The sequence below is a fragment of the Pseudocercospora fijiensis genome (genome assembly GCF_000340215.1).
Source record: "Pseudocercospora fijiensis CIRAD86 unplaced genomic scaffold MYCFIscaffold_19, whole genome shotgun sequence".
NCBI classification, from domain to species: Eukaryota; Fungi; Ascomycota; class Dothideomycetes; order Mycosphaerellales; family Mycosphaerellaceae; genus Pseudocercospora; species Pseudocercospora fijiensis.
In genome coordinates, this window is record NW_006921550.1 from 129,720 (window position 1) to 150,544 (window position 20,825).

At 50.7% G+C, this 20,825-nt stretch overlaps 11 protein-coding genes across 11 annotated transcripts; 5 read left to right on the top strand and 6 right to left on the bottom strand.

Annotated features, from left to right (window-relative positions):
* Positions 1 to 2,671: 2,671 nt before the first annotated feature.
* Positions 2,672 to 4,139, bottom strand: MYCFIDRAFT_83965 (uncharacterized protein; the record flags this gene model as incomplete). Its single annotated transcript, XM_007934328.1, has 2 exons — positions 2,672 to 2,803; positions 3,690 to 4,139. 2 exons carry the CDS (start codon positions 4,137 to 4,139, stop codon positions 2,672 to 2,674), a joined length of 582 nt encoding a protein of 193 aa, XP_007932519.1.
* A 494-nt stretch (positions 4,140 to 4,633) lies between these two features.
* On the bottom strand, positions 4,634 to 6,355 carry MYCFIDRAFT_65373 (uncharacterized protein; the record flags this gene model as incomplete). Its single annotated transcript, XM_007934301.1, has 4 exons — positions 4,634 to 4,939; positions 4,989 to 5,849; positions 5,901 to 5,961; positions 6,273 to 6,355. 4 exons carry the CDS (start codon positions 6,353 to 6,355, stop codon positions 4,634 to 4,636), a joined length of 1,311 nt encoding a protein of 436 aa, XP_007932492.1.
* Positions 6,356 to 6,653: 298 nt separating this feature from the next.
* MYCFIDRAFT_217123 (uncharacterized protein) lies at positions 6,654 to 8,259 on the top strand. The gene is made up of 4 exons (XM_007934329.1): positions 6,654 to 6,758; positions 6,819 to 6,891; positions 7,026 to 7,186; positions 7,249 to 8,259. The coding sequence occupies exons 1-4, from the start codon at positions 6,692 to 6,694 to the stop codon at positions 7,398 to 7,400; spliced, it is 453 nt and encodes a 150-aa protein (XP_007932520.1). The 5' UTR covers positions 6,654 to 6,691; the 3' UTR covers positions 7,401 to 8,259.
* MYCFIDRAFT_205540 (uncharacterized protein) lies at positions 7,259 to 8,858 on the bottom strand (the record flags this gene model as incomplete). The annotated part of the gene is made up of 2 exons (XM_007934330.1): positions 7,259 to 8,727; positions 8,783 to 8,858. 2 exons carry the CDS (start codon positions 8,856 to 8,858, stop codon positions 7,712 to 7,714), a joined length of 1,092 nt encoding a protein of 363 aa, XP_007932521.1. The 3' UTR covers positions 7,259 to 7,711.
* A 537-nt stretch (positions 8,859 to 9,395) lies between these two features.
* MYCFIDRAFT_123599 (uncharacterized protein) lies at positions 9,396 to 9,798 on the bottom strand (the record flags this gene model as incomplete). The annotated part of the gene is made up of 2 exons (XM_007934331.2): positions 9,396 to 9,462; positions 9,515 to 9,798. Coding segments are annotated over 2 exons (351 nt in total), but the record flags the coding sequence as incomplete, so codon positions are not given.
* A 637-nt stretch (positions 9,799 to 10,435) lies between these two features.
* MYCFIDRAFT_53714 (uncharacterized protein) lies at positions 10,436 to 12,705 on the top strand. Its single transcript, XM_007934292.1, has 3 exons — positions 10,436 to 10,830; positions 10,886 to 11,458; positions 11,512 to 12,705. Exons 1-3 carry the CDS (start codon positions 10,609 to 10,611, stop codon positions 12,562 to 12,564), a joined length of 1,848 nt encoding a protein of 615 aa, XP_007932483.1. The 5' UTR covers positions 10,436 to 10,608; the 3' UTR covers positions 12,565 to 12,705.
* A 766-nt stretch (positions 12,706 to 13,471) lies between these two features.
* Positions 13,472 to 14,281, bottom strand: MYCFIDRAFT_43785 (uncharacterized protein; the record flags this gene model as incomplete). The annotated part of the gene is made up of 1 exon (XM_007934273.1): positions 13,472 to 14,281. The coding sequence occupies one exon, from the start codon at positions 14,279 to 14,281 to the stop codon at positions 13,472 to 13,474; it is 810 nt and encodes a 269-aa protein (XP_007932464.1).
* A 287-nt stretch (positions 14,282 to 14,568) lies between these two features.
* MYCFIDRAFT_71080 (uncharacterized protein) lies at positions 14,569 to 15,620 on the top strand. The gene is made up of 4 exons (XM_007934307.1): positions 14,569 to 14,668; positions 14,770 to 14,785; positions 14,870 to 15,104; positions 15,190 to 15,620. The coding sequence occupies exons 1-4, from the start codon at positions 14,656 to 14,658 to the stop codon at positions 15,322 to 15,324; spliced, it is 399 nt and encodes a 132-aa protein (XP_007932498.1). The 5' UTR covers positions 14,569 to 14,655; the 3' UTR covers positions 15,325 to 15,620.
* Positions 15,621 to 15,934: 314 nt separating this feature from the next.
* MYCFIDRAFT_180538 (uncharacterized protein) lies at positions 15,935 to 16,828 on the top strand (the record flags this gene model as incomplete). Its single annotated transcript, XM_007934332.1, has 1 exon — positions 15,935 to 16,828. One exon carries the CDS (start codon positions 15,935 to 15,937, stop codon positions 16,826 to 16,828), a length of 894 nt encoding a protein of 297 aa, XP_007932523.1.
* A 1,051-nt stretch (positions 16,829 to 17,879) lies between these two features.
* MYCFIDRAFT_9423 (uncharacterized protein) lies at positions 17,880 to 18,110 on the bottom strand (the record flags this gene model as incomplete). The annotated part of the gene is made up of 1 exon (XM_007934268.1): positions 17,880 to 18,110. A coding segment is annotated over one exon (231 nt), but the record flags the coding sequence as incomplete, so codon positions are not given.
* Positions 18,111 to 19,216: 1,106 nt separating this feature from the next.
* MYCFIDRAFT_43888 (uncharacterized protein) lies at positions 19,217 to 19,748 on the top strand (the record flags this gene model as incomplete). Its single annotated transcript, XM_007934278.1, has 2 exons — positions 19,217 to 19,322; positions 19,378 to 19,748. Coding segments are annotated over 2 exons (477 nt in total), but the record flags the coding sequence as incomplete, so codon positions are not given.
* Positions 19,749 to 20,825: the final 1,077 nt, after the last annotated feature.

The window sequence follows — 20,825 nt, forward strand, 5'->3', positions numbered from 1 at the left end:
ATAACGAATTTGATATCGCTAATATTAGTGCCTATAGCGATCGCTAGTATACTAACTATAATACAGGTTAATAAACGAGCGCTAGGCTTCTTAAACTCGTTATATCGCAGATCCTTGTCGTAATTAGCGATATATGCGGTATAGAAAGCGACGACTTTATATACATTGTAGCCGGCATTGTTCTAGGTATACTTCTTAGTTAGATCTTCTTAGCCCTCTATTAGCTAGATAAGCTACTAACGCAGAATATAGGTTAGCTTATTAACCTTTCCCCGGCTATTAATAAATACGATCGCCTTGTCGATATTCATAGGTATAGCTTGTCTATTAGTTACGGCCTTCTTTAGCAATAGGTATAGCAAGTCGAAGTCGCTACGATACTTCTAAGGAATAGTCTTAAATATATATATTATATCGATCCGGTCGATGCTCGTACGGATCCTTAGTCTTAAATACATCGCGGCTATTAGTGCGAAAGCCTCTATGCTTTAAGACGAATTCTAAGGTCTCCTATAATATAGTCGCTAAGGCACCTAGCTATAAGGTATTATTGCGGAAGAGACTACGAAGCGTATAGATTTAAGCGAATTCCTCCCGGAATTCCTTCTACTTATATACTAAGTATAGTTTATCGATAGTAATAAGGCTAATACGATCTCTAATCTTCTTAAAGACCTCTCGTAGTTCCGGCGTAGACGCTTACTCTAGACTATAGAAGATATAGTAGTAGTTACTAGCTACGATATTATCGTATATCTTTAGATCCTTACGCTTAGTCTCTATAGAGATTATATAGCAACGTACGAGCTCGACATTGTTATATTCGGTAACTACGCCCTACTAGTTTAGCGCCCGTATTATCTAGTTAATATCGGCCTTCTACTCTTTACCTAGGCGATTTAGAGGGATAATCTAGATATTAATACGACTAGTTAGTATTGTGTACGCCTAGTATATAAGACTCTTACTACCGCTAGTCTTCTCGATTATTATAATATCTATATCTACGAAGACGACGTTATAAAGCACCTCGCACTATAGGTCTAATAGGCTATATCCCTTACTAGGATAAAAGGTATCTAACACCTACTATAGGCTATTCTTAATAATGTTCCGCTAGAAAGGCATTGCCTCTCGTTCTAGGCTAGCATCCTATACTAATATCTAAATCTCTTCGAGTATATACTATTTTATATCCTTAGCGGCTTTCTAGAAGTATGCTGTCTTCTACTGCGCTATATCTAGAAGCGCTAGCTTAGCCGACGACCAATTTGGCTTCTAGCGAGTATAGGCTTTGCGAGATAGCAGAATTAGTATAGTCTAGTTTTGTGCGCCTTGCTTCTACTATTGCTTCTTCTACTATTACTTCTTCTACTATTGCTAGGGATTATTAAACTTCCGGCCTACTAGATTAATAGACTAGCCTTTCTAGTTAGCCTTCTGCTTGTTACGACCCTTCTCGGGCCTACGAAGGAAGCTCCCTCCTACGAAGTAGACTAGATCTAGTACGGCAATGTAAGGTACTAGTAACTCTAGATCCGGTACTAGAGGCTAGCGTAGATATATAGTAAATCTAGGCTTAGGCTACTAATACGGCGGCTCTTGTTTAGTATTTAAGTTAGCTAGTATACAATCTAGAGCCTAGGTACGAAGGAAGCCGCCGTCTCCGAAGATAACTAGATCCGGCGTAGCGATTCGAGGAATAGGCAAGTCTACTATATTATAGTAAATATAAGTCTTGCCTTCTTCGAAAGCTTCTACCTCTTCCTATTCTAATTCTATTAACGGTCCTATATCGCGCGGCGGTCCTTAACGAGTAGCAGTACGTATAGATTAGTAGCGGTATATACGCTATCTACGGACTATACGCTAGAGAGTCTAGCCTTTAGCCTAGCGCTTAGCCTAGCGCTAGCGGCGGTGCTCTTAGAAGCGGATATAGCCCTCGAAGCGGTTAGTAACGATAGGCTCGTCTAGATCTTAATATATAATAGGGTTACTATCCCTAGTAGCGAGGTAAGCCTACTAAGGAGCCTCGATAACTTCGTCGGTATCTATATTATATAGCGATCTACAGTTGCGCTATACGGAGCTTTATAGGAGTGTCGAGGATATTAGATATATATATATAATACTAGAAATAGTAACGGAGGTATTAGATAAGTATATACGAAGTTGCGCGAAGTTGCACGTATCTAGTAAAGCGTATAGACTAAAAACAGCCGCGTTTTAGCCTAGTCTACCTAATAGGCCTTAGGACCTAATAACGCGACACTTTTACGCCTAGCAAATACTTAGAGGTTAGAGAGCGGCTAATTCTAAGGGTCCGCGCATCTCTCCTTTATTATAAACGGTAGTTGTTAGTATCGCTATAGAGGCAATCCGGACGCTGTTTGTATAGCGTTTTTTAAGAAGTAGTGTTTTCTAATTATTATTTCTATAGCTTTTACTAGATTTATATACAAATAGATAACTTAATGTCTTCGTGTATAGACGTAGGTATATCCTTATATATACTAAGCCCGCATTTAGGTAGTTGTTGTGCTATTCAACCTATTCTATATATATATAACGCTCGAACAGCCCGCTTTGCGACATTTGTCCTTAGGCTCTTCTACGAAGACATCTCTACTAGCACTATACTATATCGAGAAGAACCGAGATCCGATCGACGCTAAGAATGGGATAGAAGGTAGAAGGTGGAAGGTGGAAGGTAGAAGGTAGAAGGTAGAAGGTAGAAGGTGGAAGGTGGAAGGTGGAAGGTAGTCACGACAGATGGAAGGTGGGTAATGTCTACAAGAAGAGCCTGAGAAGGAGGTAGTATGCAGTCATAGCTGCAGTGACGAGTGTCTTTTCAAGTCTCTGCTTAGTATCATGAGTGCGACGAGGCCTATTGACCACGGCGTTGTTCGTAATAAAGCGTTCATCGTCGACGCAGAGATATCAACGCAAGTCCAACCTGGATGAATGTTGCGGAGGACTTCGCCTCTTCCCCTTCCCCTGTTCAGTGCCAAGCCCTTGGGCTTCGTACTCGTGAAGTTTCAACTTCGTGAACTTCCCTCAAAGTATATTGCATCTCCTGGACAATTGTTCAATGGACGAGCTTGCATGGTGGCTTGGGCTGGAAAGGAAGAAAGCGAGAGCGGATGCTGCTAGTCATAACGATGGGTGTTCTTGGAGAACATGATTTTGATAGGGCGAAAGTCGCTGTGGACTGGGTATGAATTGGTATGGTACGGCAGACGCACTTGATTCCAAAATTCTATTCTCCTGACGCTTGTAGCGTCTATGTGCTGATTGTCTTCTTCAATAGCTTCCATTCGGCCTCACGCTGCAGTAACAGCCAATCTCGCCGGTCCGTCAATATCTCCCGTCGTATCTCCCACAGGCGTCGGAGTAGGCCCCGTACCTGTCGCCACAGCCGCATTCAAATCCGTCGTCTCCGCTGAAGCAGTCATACTCGTCGTAGTTTCACAAACCGGAACCGTATACGCAGGCACGTCCGCCCCGGGACAAGAAGTATAACAACCCGGCCCATAAGTATTCCCACAATCATCAATCCTATAATCACAATTATACCCACAAGAATTCGTCCTCGTGGTTCTAATCACAGATTTCGAGAAACTCGATCTAAAAGCTCCGGAAGGACAACCAGGGTTCGTGAAACTTGGTGTCGTGTGTCCGGAACATACTGGGAAACAGCCTCCGTATTTGATGTCGCAGGTGTTGATGTAGTCGACGCAGATGACTTTGTCGCAGGTCGAGTTACTGCCGTATGGGGAGAGGTAGACGGGAGCGGAGGTAATCGTGCTGGCTGTATTTGAAGTGGTTACCGTTGATGTGTCTGGATAGCCAATGCTGCTGGGTGTGGTGGTGCTGTTCGTAGGACATGGTGGTGGAGTGAAAGAAGGCCAGGGTTCGCCAGAACATGCTTCGAAACAGCCTCCGTATTCTATTCCGCAATCGTTGACGTAGTCTGCGCAGATCGTGCATGATGAAGAGGTTGCGGAGCTGGAGTCGAGGGTTGATGTCGGTCCATCTGATGTTTCAGAGACGGGTACTGGCGTGACGAAGACTGTGCTTTGTGCCAATGTCGTTGCTGTCAATACGAGAAGCAGTGCTACTATGCTAGTCGATGTCATAGTGACGGCTTCTGGAGCGATATGCTTTCGACAATCCTAGAAGGTGTGAACAGTGTTGTTGAGCATGGGCGTGTTTTGATGAACATCTACATGTAGCTGCTTAACAGTCAACGTCACTGTTATATTACGTACATTCCTCTTACCCGTACCGCGCCTGGAGGAGACTCTGGCCGAGTCGTTTGGGGAGAAAGGAGCGAGCCAAGTCGTCTGAAGCAAGCAAGGCACAATGCAAGACCTTGGCGACACCGAGATGTCACTTCTGAAACGGTATGTTTCAACGTGGGTATCGATAGCGTATGAGCAGATATGAATCCTGTAGATGCAAAGGTTGACTTCCGATTGATGGACTCATTGAGTGTACTGAGCATCCTTGTATGTCTTGCTCATTATCGAGCCTCCAAGACCGTCGCACTCCATACATTTTGAAAGGTGGATCGTGACAATGACCTTGAAGAAAATGCTGCAATTAATCGTAAGCAATGCCCCTCAGCACTTCAAGAAGCAGCCTTTCCTGCTTTTCTCGAATTCAAATTCTCCTCAATAGTCTTGATCATCTGGTTTCCAAGCTCTCCCGCTTCCTTGAATCTGGGTCTAAAGTAACCCTGAATCTTCTCGAACTTCTCTCGGTAGCCATCCATATGTCCAAGTGAAACTCTTTCACTCCAGTCACGAGCGGCGAACGTGAACTCCAGGTCGTCAGCGCGGAATGATGTATCCTCGATGGCGGTGTCAATGCATTCGGCGAGCAGGGCATCGTTGCGATAGACGTACTCGGTGATACCGAGCCAGAGACGGAAGAGCTGTGATTGTTAGTGTGGTCGTGTTAATGTGTTGTTGGATTCTACTCACTGGTGTTGAGCATATCATATGGTCGTAAGGTCTGATGCCCAACTTCCACCAACAGTCAACGATGGCCAAGATACTCAAATGGTTGTTCCGGACTGGCTTTGCTGGCTTCTCGCCAAGACTGAATCTGTCAAGAAGCTCGTCTTGCAGAAGCAGATCTTCGTCTTCTTTTCTCCTCTCGCCAAAGATAGCGCGCTGACCTGCATAGATTCTGTCGGCGAGTTCTTGTCTGTTGCCAGCAAGCATGAGTTTGTACAACTCAGTAACGCTCTCAGCATACTGTCGGATCTGAGCTTTGGCTGCTGGATTGAGGATGGCAAGTCCAGCATACACGTGCCATTTGTTGTTGTAAATCCGCATCATGAGATTGATTTTGACATTTTCTATGCCACCAATGTATCTTGGAATCTCCCATGGGAACTGGTTGTTCGCTTGCCATGCTGTTCCCATCGAGAGGAAGGCGAGATGAGTGACGGCTTGCGTGTCAGCAGTGATTCTATCATGTGTTTCTGCAGATAGTGGAACCACTCTCGACTCGAAGCAGGAAAGAATACTCTCAACTAGCTGTAGGGACTGGTCGGTAGCGCGGTGTCTGATAATTACCAATGGTTGACCTTTTGGGTGGATACCAGGACCATGCATGGAATGGCAGGACACAATTTCGACATCCGCTGGCAAATGCTTTTCAAAGGCAGCGATCTCTGGTGCTTTGGTTGACGTCTGCCCACCAACAATGGCGCCCAGTTTAGTGCTTGGCCCGTAGCGCGCGACCACGGCGTCCATGTTCTTGGCTTCCACAGCATACATGATCCAGTCACTACTGCGTGAGACCTGGTGGCCATTCTCGAAAATGGTGACATTTTTCTGAAGAGGCTTCAGCGAGGGCTATCTAAAGGACTATCTAGCGATGCATACTCTGCTGTCGAACTCGGCCTTGAGGGCATCGAACTTGTCAGGAACATCGCAAGCATGTACTCTGGTCGTATCAGTATGTCTGCATGGCAAAATCTGCGCGCTGTTAGCTTGTGTTGCTTTGCCAAAAGCGAGATGGATAGTTTGTGGGTGATAGGTATTGCGTTCAGACAAAATAAGATAGGTAGCTGAGAGTTTTATTCAGTGACGGCAATCAGGTCACAAGCCACATAACGTAGCAAGTGGTGCCCGAAAGCCATGCTCAATCCAAATGCACTCAAGTCATCATTGCAGGGGTGGCGGGAGGGAGCTGTTGAGGAAGGGCTTACCACACATAAGACACGCTCTAGCGGGCAGGTCTCGAGCTGCACTCACTTCCAGCCAGCATCTGCGATCCTCCTGGCGTACATCTTGCCCATGTCGCCCATACCAATAATTCCCACCACTGCGTCGCCCATCCTGGCGGTCAGTCCAGAATCAACCACAAGAAGAAGCAGTAACGACGGCGGTCATGGCTCGATGACACGCATGCAGCTGAATGTCGCGTGCTTTGGCACTGTAGCGAGAAAAGGGCACACGGTGATGATGATGATGGTGGAGAGAAGTCGAAGAGAAAGCCAACGCGAAGAGAAATTGTTAGCGGCGCTCGGACAGCTTGGCGCGGAGTATGGAGAAACTTCTCGCCGAGCAGCGCGCCCACACTCAATTCAGAGATTCGACGGCTTCATCATTCGAACTTCTCTTCTTCAGCGTCAAGGACAAGACTTGCGACGACACACAGCACAACCGACAAAATGCCCCCAAAGAAGAACGTAGTCCGCCAGCAGGAGAACGTCCAGCTCGGCCCACAGGTCCGCGAGGGTCAGTCAACAGTGCAACACCGCCATGCGACTCAAACAAACTAACATTTTCTCATACCAGGCGAGCTCGTTTTCGGCGTTGCACGCATCTTCGCTTCCTTCAACGACACCTTCGTCCATGTCACCGATCTCTCGTACGTTTGAACCAATCCAACCCGCAACAGAACAAGCGCGGAAACGCCTGTGAGAAAAGTTGGGATTCTGGGGATGGAACAAATTTGCATACATTACGAAAACGTGGTTTATAGGCTAACCTGGGTGATTCCAGTGGCCGCGAAACCATCTCCCGTGTCACCGGCGGCATGAAGGTCAAGGCCGACCGTGACGAGTCCTCGCCGTACGCTGCCATGTTGGCTGCTCAGGACGTTGCTGCCCGCTGCAAGGAGTTGGGTATCACTGCTCTGCACGTCAAGATCCGGGCTACTGGTGGTAAGTGATCACTCTCAACGTTTCAAATGCTCAGAATAATTTCTAATCGCGTCTTCTCCCAGGTAACGGCACCAAGACCCCAGGTCCAGGTGCCCAGTCCGCTCTCCGCGCCCTCGCCCGTTCCGGCATGAAGATCGGTCGTATCGAGGACGTTACCCCAACCCCATCCGACTCCACGAGGAGGAAGGGTGGACGCCGTGGTCGCCGTCTGTGAGTGCTTTGCCTACTATTTGCGAATGCACGCGACATGGTGGAAATGGTGCATGGAATTATGATGAGAAAAGGGAGATTTCTTCTCTGGAGCATTTGCTGCTGAGTGTGACGCTATCGCGGGGAACGGTCTTAAAACACCTGGTCTCCATTTGTGCTTGTGTAGTCGCATAAATTCAACGCAATGTGGATGAGAGCCTATCCCAACCTGGTCGAAGTTCTCAGTCAAATTCTACCCTTCACCTTCAAATCTCTTCGCTTCGGCGATTTTCTAAGTCGAACCGATCACTTCTGTTCAAACCCAAGAGCGTCGCTTCAAACATGAGGCAACTCGGCCTCCCTCAACTCCTTCAACGTATTCGCCGTCTCCAAAATCCTCCTAATCAAATCCGGCCCTTTCCACCCTAAGCCCTCCGCAGCAAGCAACGTCAAACTAGCCTGATCCTCCCTCCCAGGCCTTCCGGGCGCAGTCATATTAGGTTTCATATTAACATCAAAAAGACAAAACGGCGCTCCAACTTTCTCCTCCGCCTTCCTCACATCAATCCTAATAGGAGCTTTCACCTGCAACAGTCGTGCCACAGCCTCACATTCCCTCTGAACCTGGGCGTATGCAGGATCTTTTGCCGCCTCGTGTTCTGGGACCACACTGGAGTTGGAAGTAACTGCGACCACTCCATTGTATGGTGCGATGCCGTCTTGATGGTTGAAACGCACGACCACTGGGAGAGCCCAGTATTCGGGGATTTGTTTACTTGGTGGCATTACTGTTATTGTGGCTTCGGTGCCTGGGAGGAATTCTTCGAGCATGGCGTTGTTGGGGCCGAGAGAGTCGATGTGGGATGCTAGGTCTGGGATTGCTTTACAGACTTTTACGCCTTGGGAACCTCGACCGCGGATTGGTTTGGCGACGACTGGGAGGGTCAGATCGTGCTTTCTGAGCTGGAATTGGATGTCGATGCTATTCGGTGCGACGAAAGACTTGGGCATTGTAAAGGTGCCAACTTTTCGCAACAGAGAGTTGACATAGTCCTTGTCGTCGTACAGCTGGACGTGCTTCATTGCTTGACCGACAACTTTCAAATCGTTGGCGTATTTGCTGAGTATGGCAGATGTTTGGAGAGGATGCTGCTCGAACACGATTGTGTTGGGCCAGAAATGAGAGGCACCGTGCTTTTCGACAGCAGAGACTAGACTTTCTTCAAAGTCTGGAAAGGTCCAGCCTTCATGTTTTCGAGGATCAAGGATCACTTCAGGAAGAGGTGTGGCGATTGGAATCTCGCAGAATTTACTGAGGTTGTATGCTATGTCTGCTCCAGAGTCCTGATAGCCTAATGACGTTGATCAAATGAGGCCTTTCATGTATGTGATTATTTGAAGACGAACCTCCAGGCTTCATGGGTTTCCGTACTCCATTGATCAATGGCGGTTCAATGGCCTGATGCAGGACTGCTACTCTCATTCCTGGTGCTATGCTGGCAGAGTGCCTTTTTGCACCGGTTGGCAGAAGACGTGAGCAGGCGTTTTGAGTTCGTTGGAACATATTTTAGGGCGCACCCAATCGCCTGCGAAGTCTGAGTGTCACATATTACAAGCAGCGAAGTCGGCGAAATGGAAAGAGATGAAGTGTGGCGAGAACTTGATGGAGGTTCAGCATTCGGGATGGATGCGATCCTGGCAAGTTCTCTACGCGGTCGTGCTAAGAACCACGCGGGCTGCGTTCGGCTGTCCTCCGATAGCACTGTATATCGAGCTCTGGGCTCACCAGCAGTGTGACATAGCGAAGTCGCACCTTATATTCTGCCAGCAATATGACGCTCCAGATTCGTGAAGGGATTCTTGGTCCGAGGCGTACTCCAAAGTGCCTAATACGGGGCTTCTTGGCGCAACAGCTCTTTACCGCATGTGTTCCTAGTGGAGCTCTCCACGTCCAAATGCAGAGCGGCCAGATATCTCAAATATGAGCTGATCAACATACAGTCCTGTTGAAGATCTGCAATTACTCTCCTTTGCCGCCGCCCATGACCATTTGCACGAGCAGGAAGAGACCAATTGCCCACCAGTATCTGTAGTTTGTATCAGTACTTTGCCGCGGGTTCTAGTGCTTGAGCAACTCACTTCTGCAAAAATGTCTTTTCAGGCTCCTTGCCCTCTACCTGTCCATCCGCAGTAACGACAACTGGCTTGTTCAACAATGGCAGTGGTCCAGGACGAATCTTGACCACTTCCACATTCAACCAGTCCGAAGTGTCTGACTTTCCTTCTGTTCGAGTGACAGGGTCATTTGCCTTGAATCCAACATGATATAGCTCTCCATCTTCTCTGACGTGCAACAGCAGTCTCATTGGGTTGACGATTGCAAAGTTCTTGGCCGAAGTCGCAATGCCTGACCATTTGCCAGACTTATGGTAGAAGCCGATTCGGACAATCTCTTCGTCATCGGGGATTTTTGGAAAGTCGTAGCCTTTCAGCGTCGCATTCGTTGAGATGTAGGAGACAGTCGTCAGCTTCGTAGGTGTCGATGCGGACAATGGCCAAGCGAAGATGTCGGTGCTGCGCTGGGACTCGACGGCTGCTGCTAGAGCGACAATGAAGGCCAGCGCGATGCTGACTATGCTCGAGGCGCGCATGTTACACAGCGAAAATGGGGTATGCTTCAAACAGGCCTTTGCTGTGGTCGAGTGTGTGGGACTGCTGGACTGCTGTGTGTTGTAGCGGATCCTTCCGGGAGTCAGTTGTTTCTCCGAAAGATCACCACGGCCACCACAACAACCACCTGCAGGTCCGCTACATGGACTATGTACTGGAAGAAGGCTACGCTGCCTGGTGCCTGCTTTTCCTCTTCGAGCAGTGGAGCAGCAGGCTTATGCAATGTCTCCGCCTCATGCTGACCATGTGCCCCCGAAGTCCCCGCGAATGGAGAAGAGGCTCCGCAGTATGATGTAGCTTCACCGTGCTCCACGAAGGGTTGATAAGGTGCAGCGAGAGAGACAGGGTCCTGGCTCACATATCGATATTTTGCATCGTGGTGAGCTGAGCATTGGCGGAGTGACTTCAACTCATCCTTTCCCTTCACGCGACTCACACATTTCCCCCCGCCCCATACTAACTGGCCTTGTCACCAGACAGACCGCTCGGAAAACAGAACACTTCCTCAGTTCACCGCAAGAACCCGAAATCAATCATCTCTTTGAGGAACACAGCCTACCACGATGTCATCCTCAGGCTCGCTGCCATACCGCAACCCTTCGCGTCAGCCCTCGAGGCAGCTGTCCGTTGATCCGCACAATGAGCTTCGCCCAGAAGTCAACCACTACATTGGTATCGATGTCGGTACTGGAAGCGCTCGAGCATGTATCATGAACGAGAAAGGCGACATTGTAGGACTGGCCAGCGAGAACATTGGTCTATGGCAGCCAGAGACCGGATACTACGTAAGTCGAGAGCATCACAAATATTGGCAATTGAAGTAATTGACATAACCCTCAGGAACAATCAACCACGAACATCTGGCGATGCATTTGCTCCTCAATCCAGCGAGCCATGTCCCAGCACAACGTCGATCCCAACAGCATCCGCGGCATTGGCTTTGACGCTACTTGCTCGCTCACTGTTTTCAACGCTGAGACTGACGAGCCTGTGCCAGTCACTGGACCAAAGTTTGACAATGCCGACGGCAATGATCGGAATGTCATTCTATGGCTCGACCACCGTCCAGTAGAAGAGACGAAGAAGATCAACGCAACCAACCACAACTTGCTGAGATATGTGGGTGGACAGATGAGCATTGAGATGGAGATCCCCAAGGTTCTCTGGCTCAAGAACAACATGCCAAAGGAGCTGTTCGACAAGTGCAAATTCTACGATCTCGCCGACGCTCTGACCCACATGGCTACGGGCAGCGACACGAGAAGTTTCTGCTCAGTCGTGTGTAAGCAAGGATATGTGCCAGTCGGTGTGGATGGCAGTGTCAAGGGATGGCAGGAAGACTTCCTCACCGAGATCGGCCTCAAAGATCTGTGCGAGGACAACTTCAAGCGTATGGGAGGCGTTAATGGGGTGGTACTACCTTCCAGTGAGCTTGTAGCATGAGAGTCATTGCTGACGACTCTTAGAATGGCCGATACCTGGCCGCCGGTGAGCTCATTGGCACTCTGTCCGAGAAGGCTGGTGCCGATATGGGCCTTCCAGCTGGCATTGCTGTAGGAAGCGGTGTCATTGACGCCTATGCCGGCTGGATTGGCACCGTGGGGGCTAAGGTCCGTCTCGAAGGCGAATCCATCGACGCAGACAAGCCCAAGAACGATGTCTCGCAAGCTTTCACTCGTCTCGCAGCGGTCGCTGGAACCTCGACTTGCCACTTGGCCATGTCACCGAAGCCGGTCTTCGTGAATGGTGTTTGGGGCCCGTACCGCGACGTTCTGATCCCAGATTACTGGCTAGCTGAGGGTGGCCAGTCCGCTACTGGCGAGCTCTTGAAGCACGTTGTGGAGACGCATCCTGCCTTCCAAGAAGCCATGTCCATCGCTGAAACGTTCAACGCAAACATCTACGACTACCTGAACGAGCACTTGAACGAGATGAAGGACAAGGTCGGCGCCTCAGAAGTCTCCTACCTTGGACGCCACTTCTTCTTCTACGGAGACCTTTTCGGAAATCGCTCACCAGTCGCCGACCCAGATATGAAGGGCTCAATCATCGGACTGTCCAGCGACAAGAGCTTAGACGGACTTGCACTGTACTACTACGGCACCATGGAGTTCATCGCCCTCCAGACATACCAAATCATCGAGCAAATGAACAAGGCCGGTCACGTCATTAGCAGCATCTTCATGTCTGGATCACAGTGCCAGAACCCGATCCTGATGAGCTTGATCGCAACCGCATGTGACATGCCAGTCCTGATCCCTCGATACGTTCACGCCGCCGTGGTGCATGGTGCAGCCATGCTTGGTGCCAAGGCAGCATCCACCGACAAGGATGGCAAGAGCGAGCCGCTGTGGGATATCATGGACAGAATGTCCAAGTCGGGTAAGGCGGTGTACCCGAACAAGAATGAGGGCGAGAGGAAGCTCTTGGCTGCGAAATATAAGATCTTCTTGAAGCAGTGCGAGGAGCAGCGTGAGCATCGCAAGGCGATTGACGAGGCGATTGCTGGGTGGAAATAAGGGATGTAATGTGAGGATTCATAAAAGCCGCGCATAGATATAGAGTCTTCATTTATTAGATTCCGCCGGCTACGAAGATAGGAGGGGCATGATGTATAGATGAAAAGGACAAGGAAGCATAACCACAAAAGCAAGTCATTTAAATTTGCTCATTTATCCAACGGTCTGGAAATTGAACAGACACAGTTGTCGGCCATGGTCATACAGCACAATCGTGCCATATCGAGCTACACTGACCATGGGAGTTATGTGAAGCGTCATTGCGCATTGTATCATTGCAATGATGTGTGCAGGAAGCTCGTGGTTACGCACAGTATAGCTGCCGGGGACGCGGAGCGCCAAGCTTTTCATATGCATCACCGTTGCCAAGCTGACTCACAATATGTATCTTGGAGATATAAACGCAAAGAAGTTCCACCGCATTGCCGCAACACATCAGGCGTATTCACCTAGCACTTGCGTAGCGTGGGGTCAGGATTCTAAACGATAGATACGCTCTGTGACACCTATTCAACTTTTTTTTTGCTCTTGTTTTGCTTTGATAGATACCGTGCTGCAGCTTCACACAGATGGCCTTGCGTTCGAACCACGCACGCGGGACTTCTTTTTGCACCGGCTTTGCCAGATCAGCTCCGTCGCCGACTCACCACCACTGTCGCACTGGCACCTAGAACACCACATAAGCTTCAGGCACCGGCCAACACTTTGCCAGCAAATGACTGCATTTTTGGCATGGTCTCCTGGCGCATAGCCTCCAGGCTTCTCGAAGAAAGCAACTTGGAAGATAGGTGAATTCTTTGATAATTCGGAATGGCTCAGGAGCTTACTCGAACGTTTTGTCGAAATCCCTTAACGCCAGCTCAGCGGCCAGATGCTCGCATGTTCACAATACGATCGCCACCATCGCTCATTCTTCCGGATAGACCATCTTCCTAGTGACGCCGCCATCCACAACAAGCTCTGATCCAGATACCCCATCATTGTCCACAAGATATTCGACCGCTTTCAGAATATCTTCTACTCGGCCAACGCGGCCGGTCAAATGCCATTGATGGTCCTCCTTACTCAGGCCGTCCTCCCACGTCTGCCCGCTCTCATCCGCTGCCTTGGACTCATTCGTGACATTGATCCAGCCAGGTAATATCGCGTTGACGCGAACGCCTTGAGGAGCGAGACTCACGGCCATGGATTGCGTTAGTCCAAGAATTCCGGCCTTGGTCGCAGAGTATGGTTCATTGTTTGGCTCGCTCTGATACGCTCTGGTCGAAGACATGTGTATGATACAGCCGGCTTGTGATCTCGTCGAAGACTTTTGCAGCATAGGAAGACATCCTTGACTGAGCAGCATTGGAGCAGTCAAATTTGTTTCTATCGAGGTGTTCCATTCTTCAAGCGTTAGATCTGAGAGATGGGCAGCTCCTACGGCTGCTGTGTTGGCGGCATTGTTGATGAGTACATCCAAGTGACCTTTGCACAGAGCTTTGACGCTCGCCACGACACTTTTGATCTCGTCTGGCTTTCTCAAATTGCAGAAGAACGGACTGAAATCTTTGCCCTGCTCGTACGTCTTGGCTAGGGTGGCGGCGATATGGTTTAATTCTTCTTGGTTGTTGTCTACAAGGAAGACGCGGTGGCCGTTCTCCAGGAGGAGCCTGCTTAGACCCCTGCCGATTCCTCGACCAGCTCCTGTGATAAGGCAAGTCTTGGCTGTACTCATTTCCAATTGTATAGGCAATCAGATGTTCGTGGAGAAGGATTCGAGAGGCAGTGGAAAAGAAACGACAATTGACAGCGCGAGCACCCGAATCAGACGATGTTCACGCCAGAAGTATGTTCTCAACCGATATAGAGGCATCGCTAACAGATGCCAAAAACGTGGTAGACATTAATGAGTGAAAGGTCTATTTACCTAGTACGTCACGTACGAAGTGGGGCAAGGGTCCGAGCCAGAAAACAACCCAGGCACATCTCAGAGAGTGATCACGACTGTCCATCTGCCTAATACTCTCTGTGCGACTCAACTCTGATCGCGTTCCCGCAACTAGAGACTTGATCCGACACACTCACACAACACCGTACAGCTCCGCAAAGATGTCTTGGCAAGGTCAGTCTGATGCCAACCGCCTCACCGCGCAGGAGCTGGAGCACATCCCGCTCGTGCTCGAGCACTGCTGCAATGGCAAACGCTGACTGAATATTGAACAGCCTATGTTGATACCAGGTAATGCACTCCGACCAAACCATCTCCCTCCGCCAGGCTGTCGAGCGCTGCGATAACCCAATCATGACTGACTCTTATTTCCAGCCTCGTCGGCACTGGCAATGTGGACAAGGCGGCTATCTTCAACAGCGAGGGCAACAGCGTGTGGGCGACGAGTGCTGGCTTCCAGGTCTCACCTCAAGAGATGCAAGAGATCGTTGCGGCATACAAAGACAAGGGCACAGACGGCGTCAAGCAGGTTCAGAGCACTGGTCTCCACGTTGCAGGAGAGCGCTTCGTCGTGCTGAAGGCTGATGACAGAAGTATATACGGAAAGAAGGTGAGTGATACCTCCTCGAGCAGGCGGAAAGGGATGGCCTTCGGTATATCATGACCAAGAACACTGCTAACTCTGGTTATCATAGGGTCGGGAAGGCGTCGTTATCGTCAAGACCACACAGGCTATCCTCGTCACACACTACCCAGAGACTGTCCAGCCTGGTACTGCTGCCAACACTGTTGAGCAGCTTGGCGACTACCTCGTCAAGGTCGGCTACTAGGTGAGAGAGAGCGCAAGTTCGGGCGTAGAATCACGAGCATAGAGGAAGACGACAACACTGTCTGCGAAGATGGTGAGATTCGTGAGGAAACCGTGTGCATATGTGACCGATGAACGTGCCGCAAAAGAAAACTCGGCCTATGGCGTTTTGGTTCCAATTTTTGTCTATGCTGAATCCCATGAGCGGTGGAGGAAGCGAACTTGCATACGGGGGGCATGGTAGCATAGTAGCTCCAATGAAGGGGAGTCCTCACGACTACATAGACCACTTTCACTACTTGCATCATTTCGACAGCGAATAGTCTTTCTGACATACATGGCGCATTCATTGCCCAGTCTGCTGAGGACTGCCTCGGGCATTCCTGCATTCAAGTCACGGGAATGGTGGTGGTATTATGCAGGCGAGAGTTTGACTTCAGCCCTGATGAAACCACCGACGTTTACTCCGAGAGACATCTCTCACACAACCTCAGACCGCGCCACGTAATACGACAACGTCCTAGTGGTGTCACCGAAATACGCCCATAACATCCCGCCAGCAGCCATACCAAACTGACCTCGCAGCAACCTATACTCCTTGACCTGACTCGCGCATAAGGGGTGTCGGTGCCATGAAAGACCAAATCAAAATGCAAAAATTGCTCCACAAAGCCAAAGAATGGCGGAAACGACGCAAAGAAAGAAGATCTGCGTCCAAATCAACTTCCAAACGGGAATCTTCCATCCGTCCTCAAACCAAAGACTCCAGACTCACGACCATCAGCACCCTTACCGCGGAACACGCAACTCCCATCCAAATTTCTTCAAATTACCATACCCAAGAACAATCGACCCTGTTCGCCACACTGCCGGGCGAGATTCGGGTTTTGATTTGGAGCTATGCTCTAGCTCCACCCGACCCAAAAAGCGAACACAGGGAGCCAAGATGTTATACCTCCCTCCTCCTCAGTTGTCGAAGAATCTACTCCGAAGCCTCACACCTCGCGCTCGAACAAGCGGAACCCACGTTCGACCTCTTCTATCCTGACCGGGACACCGCGAACCATCAATCCATGCACTTGTCCGCGGAAAAAACTGTCGCGACGCTTGTGGCACTTGATGGTTTTCTGAAACGTTTGACGGGGGAGAATCGGAAGCTTATCAAGGGTGTGAGGGTGAGGAGTAATGCGGGTTGGTTGAGGGAGAGGAGGTTTTTTAATACTTTTGCGGTGGCGAGGGGGTGTTGGGCGAAGAGGTTGGTTGTGGAGATTTTGGGGGATTTGGGGGATTTGGCGTTGGAGAAGGGGGTTGGGGGGCAGATGTTGAGGCAGGCTTTGGATGCGGGAGTGAGGGATTTGACGCTTGAGGTTGTGGGTGTGGGCGGGAAGGCGCAGGGAGGGGGTTTGAGGAGTGGGTTGGGGATTGATGAGGGTGAGTGGGAGCTTATTGGAGAGGAGAACTGCGTGAGGAGGAGTGAGAAGGGTGAGAAGGTTAGTGTGGAGAGGTTAAGGTGGAAGTTGGCGTGATTGTTCCTGATACCATGAATGAATTATGATTTGATTGGTCTTGTGCTCTGTAGACTGGTCCAGAGCATGCTTGCTATGGATGTGGCTACCCTTGCCATCGAGTGGATTGGCTCAAGACGCCATCAGTTCCCTCAGGCCTCTGATCAGTGGATGCAACTTCGTTGAATGAAGCCTGCGCACTCCCCGAGTTCGCATTCCATCTCTGTGACTGATGCTGGCGGTAGGGACATTCTTAAAGGCCTTTTCATGAGGCTGCATGTTCACAGCGCTCTCAACGCGGTTTGTGAGTTTGGCTTAGCACGCTCGCTCCTCCGATTTCTGGCGCACAGTCAGGACTTATTGACGGCGGCGAAAGTATGAGGCCCATTTGACATGTAGCTTCATTACAAGCATGCAGTGGTTCAATTTTGCACAGCAGGATCCACGCACCAGTCTTGACTCTGATGCCATTGCAAGTGCCAATTGGGCCGCAAGCTCTCGCTGGATGCTGCGTTGTCCGGTGCTTGAGTGTCGCGCAGTGCTTTCGAACATTTCGTACACGATCACTGTCTGCTTCCCGCAGGCGCCGCGTGAATGAATTCTCCTATCTTTCCGTTCAACGCCGGCCTCTGCCACCACGATCTCTGCTTCTGCTGCGACTCCGGCTGCTGTAGCTGGAATAGCTGTAACTTCTCCGCCTTCTACCGCCACCTCCACCACCTCTGGGCGGACCTCTCCCTCGCACGGGAGGGGACCGGCTGGGACTCCTGCTCCTGCCAGAATATGAAGGACTTCGTCTCCTCATTGGTGGTGAGCGACTGCGCGAGTAGCTTCGTGGGCGATAGCTATCTCGGTCGTCGTAGCGATCTCGGTAGCCTCCTCCTCCTCCCCCACCCCTCGGAGGTGGACCATACCTGCTTGGCGGAGCGGGACTACCCCCCCATCTACCACCCCTGCCTCTCATTGAAGGAAGCGGCGGTGGACCATCTCGATGTCGATGTGGCTCGCCGAAGCGATTCGGTGGAGGCCGCATTGGTGGCGGGCTTCTACTGAATCGGCGCCTGGGCAAGACTATGCTCACGCTGATCAGAGCGCCATCGAGTTGTGCCTCGTGCATGTTCGCGATTGCTGCCTCTGCATAGCTAGCCTGACTGTACAACACGTAGGCGATGCCCCGGTTAGTCATGAAGTGCTTGTTCATCGGCATCTCCAGCTCTTGTATAGCGCCATACGTGCTAAAGATCTCTCGCAGATGAGTGGCGTTTACGTTCTTGGTGAGCTTCTCAATGACAATCTTTGCACTCCTTGGCTGATCGCCGCGACTTCCTGACCCGCTTCTGCTTCTGCTGCGCGATATGCTCCGTGATCTGCCACGCGATCTTGACCGGCTATGGCTCCTGCCTCTGCTGCGTGATCGACTGTCGCGCGTTCCATTGGCGTGGTCTCTGCTGTTCGAGCGGGAGTTAGATCGTCGCGCGTTGTCGCTGGTCGCCGCGGCTGGGCGTGCCGGTGTGCGAGAGCGGCCCCGAGAGACGCTGCGCCGGTGTGGTGAGGACATGTCGATAGCGTGGAGAGGTGGAATAGAGGCTAGGCTGGCATGCGCTCATGATATGCAGAGCAAAGTACATGTAATTTGCATGTGAAACGGATTGGAGCTCACCTCCTTCTGCACTATTCTAGACTGCCGAACTTCAACCGAAGCATCCCTGCTCCAAAACAACACCTCACCTCACCTCGGCGCCAACCTGCCTCAGCACACCACCTCACGAGAAACATCATCATGAGCGCATCGGTCATCCGCCTTCAACAGTCCTATGGCATTGGCCCTCAGAATTGCTACGATTTGCTGTTTAGTCAAAGGCCAGCCTGTTGTCAGTCGGCTGCACCAGAACTCGATCCTAGGGCCGTCATTTTGCAAATGCAGTAGGCATACTAGCAATGGTTTCCAGGTTCACGGGACACGGGATGTACAGTATCACAGCCTCAAAAATCTAGATGGTGAAGAGAAATACGCCTCGGATGCTGATCGAAATGTACCCCTCGTCTACCCGCACTACGTCAACAGAACACGCGCGGTAAATATATGTTGCGAAACAGATGCAAGCTGTGAGTGTTACACGGCATTTTATCCATCGCCATCATGAGCGGCGACGACGCGAATGTCTTGGATCGAAGCCAGACAGCTCCTGCTAAGCTGGCCAAAAATCTGTATGGAGTTCCACATGACAAGGGTGGTATCAGCTGGCTGGACGAGCTGCCCGAAAATCTCAACAGCTCTACACCAAGTCCTGAGCACGCGCTACTGATCCGATACAAGCAGGCACCTCGATCTCAGGATTCATCCAAGCCGATTGAGCTACACTCCATCACTATCAAAAGTCCTTATCTCAAGACTCTTCTACGAAACGACTCGCTGCCTCATGGAACGCCGTACTGCTGCTTGACGAGGCAGATGCATTCTTGGAGAAGCGTGTCGATACGGCGGGGGCTCGAGAGCGAAACAAGCGTGTCGCTGGTAAGTGGGATCAAGCCGCTCATGCTGAGGGATGAGTAGTAACATGTTGTGATAGCCTTTCTTCGAATCCTAGAGTACTACAAGGGCATCCTCATCCTCACCACGAACCGGATTGTAAAGTTTGACGAGGCGTTCCACTCCAGAATCCATCTCACACTACCCTTCCAACCTCTGGATCAGAAGTGTCGGGAGAATATCTGGAGGAATTTCTTGAAGGGTGCCGATGTCAGTGATTCCGATGTGAGGTCGTTTGCTGCCGAGGCTCTCAACGGCAGACAGATTAAGAATGTCATGAAGATGGCCCGACTGTTGGCGAAGGATGAGGAGTCGGCGTTGTCTGCGAGCCAGATTCGGGACGTCATGACGGTTGTGCTGAGCGACGGGCAAGAAAGGGACGAGGGTGGTCTGGTTGGAAGTGAGTCTTGATCTTTCTCGTGGCTCGAGGTTAAGTGGGGTCGTGATGACGAAGTTCTTGGAACGACATGACGGCAGCTATTTCAGTGACGCTTTGGAGTTGAGGCTTCAGGATGGTGGTTTCCACATGAAACTCTGCAGAGGTCGTGTTGCTTCCCCAAAGAGAGTTCTCCGTGACACGCCCCAAGGGTTCATGCTTGCACGCGCGCGCGAGAGAGAGAGAGATTTCATATGACATCTTTCCTCGGACTACTACTTTGCGCAACATGATCAATTCACGACACTGTACTCCTAGGTGGGTGAGTGTGCAGCTTCGGCAGGCTCCTTCACATGTTTTGTCTGATGCGCTCCAGCTGTTCGCATACGGTTCGTCGTCGTCACCGGGAGGAAGTCGAGGAAGAGGTGGTTGGAAGGGCGTGGGGCGTGGCGTACAGCAGTTCTCCAGGCTCAGCAGGGTCGTGGTTCGCGAGTCATTCTGCGGAACTGGCTCGGATGGATGATGGAGCGATCGAAAGGCGGTACTGGCATCGGGTGCAGACATGACTTGGGCGTGGATGCAAAGCAAATGATGGCAAATGGGTGGCGCTCGGAAGGCTGCTGCCGGCCGGCCATCCTCCGCAATCTTAACGTTATTATTGTTCTACTGTAGAACTACAGTACGAAGCTCTCCACTCCACCGTGCTTGGATGCTGTTCAACATGAGGCTGCATGCGACTGCTCACTCACCCACCACTTCAATGGGAGTCCCGATCCAGCAATAACGTACCGTAGCGTACCTGATCATCAAGACTGCCACTAGATCTATCCGATGACGCTCCACGGTCCGCACGACGCCCGCATCGAAGCATATTCCACGACTCAGGGCCACATGCAGGTCGAGGGAAAGCGCACGCCTGCCTGCCTCCCTCTGCTGCTGCATACAAATATGCTTTCACGCAAGCAACATCAATCCAACCACGACCGGGCATTGCGGGGGCCTGATTCGTGCGCTCAGCCGGGGCATGCAGAGTGATGCAGTGGCTCAGTCTAGAGCTGAGCTGCCACGTCGCCGCGAGTCAGAGCGGCGTGCAGATGGCATGGCGTCAACCC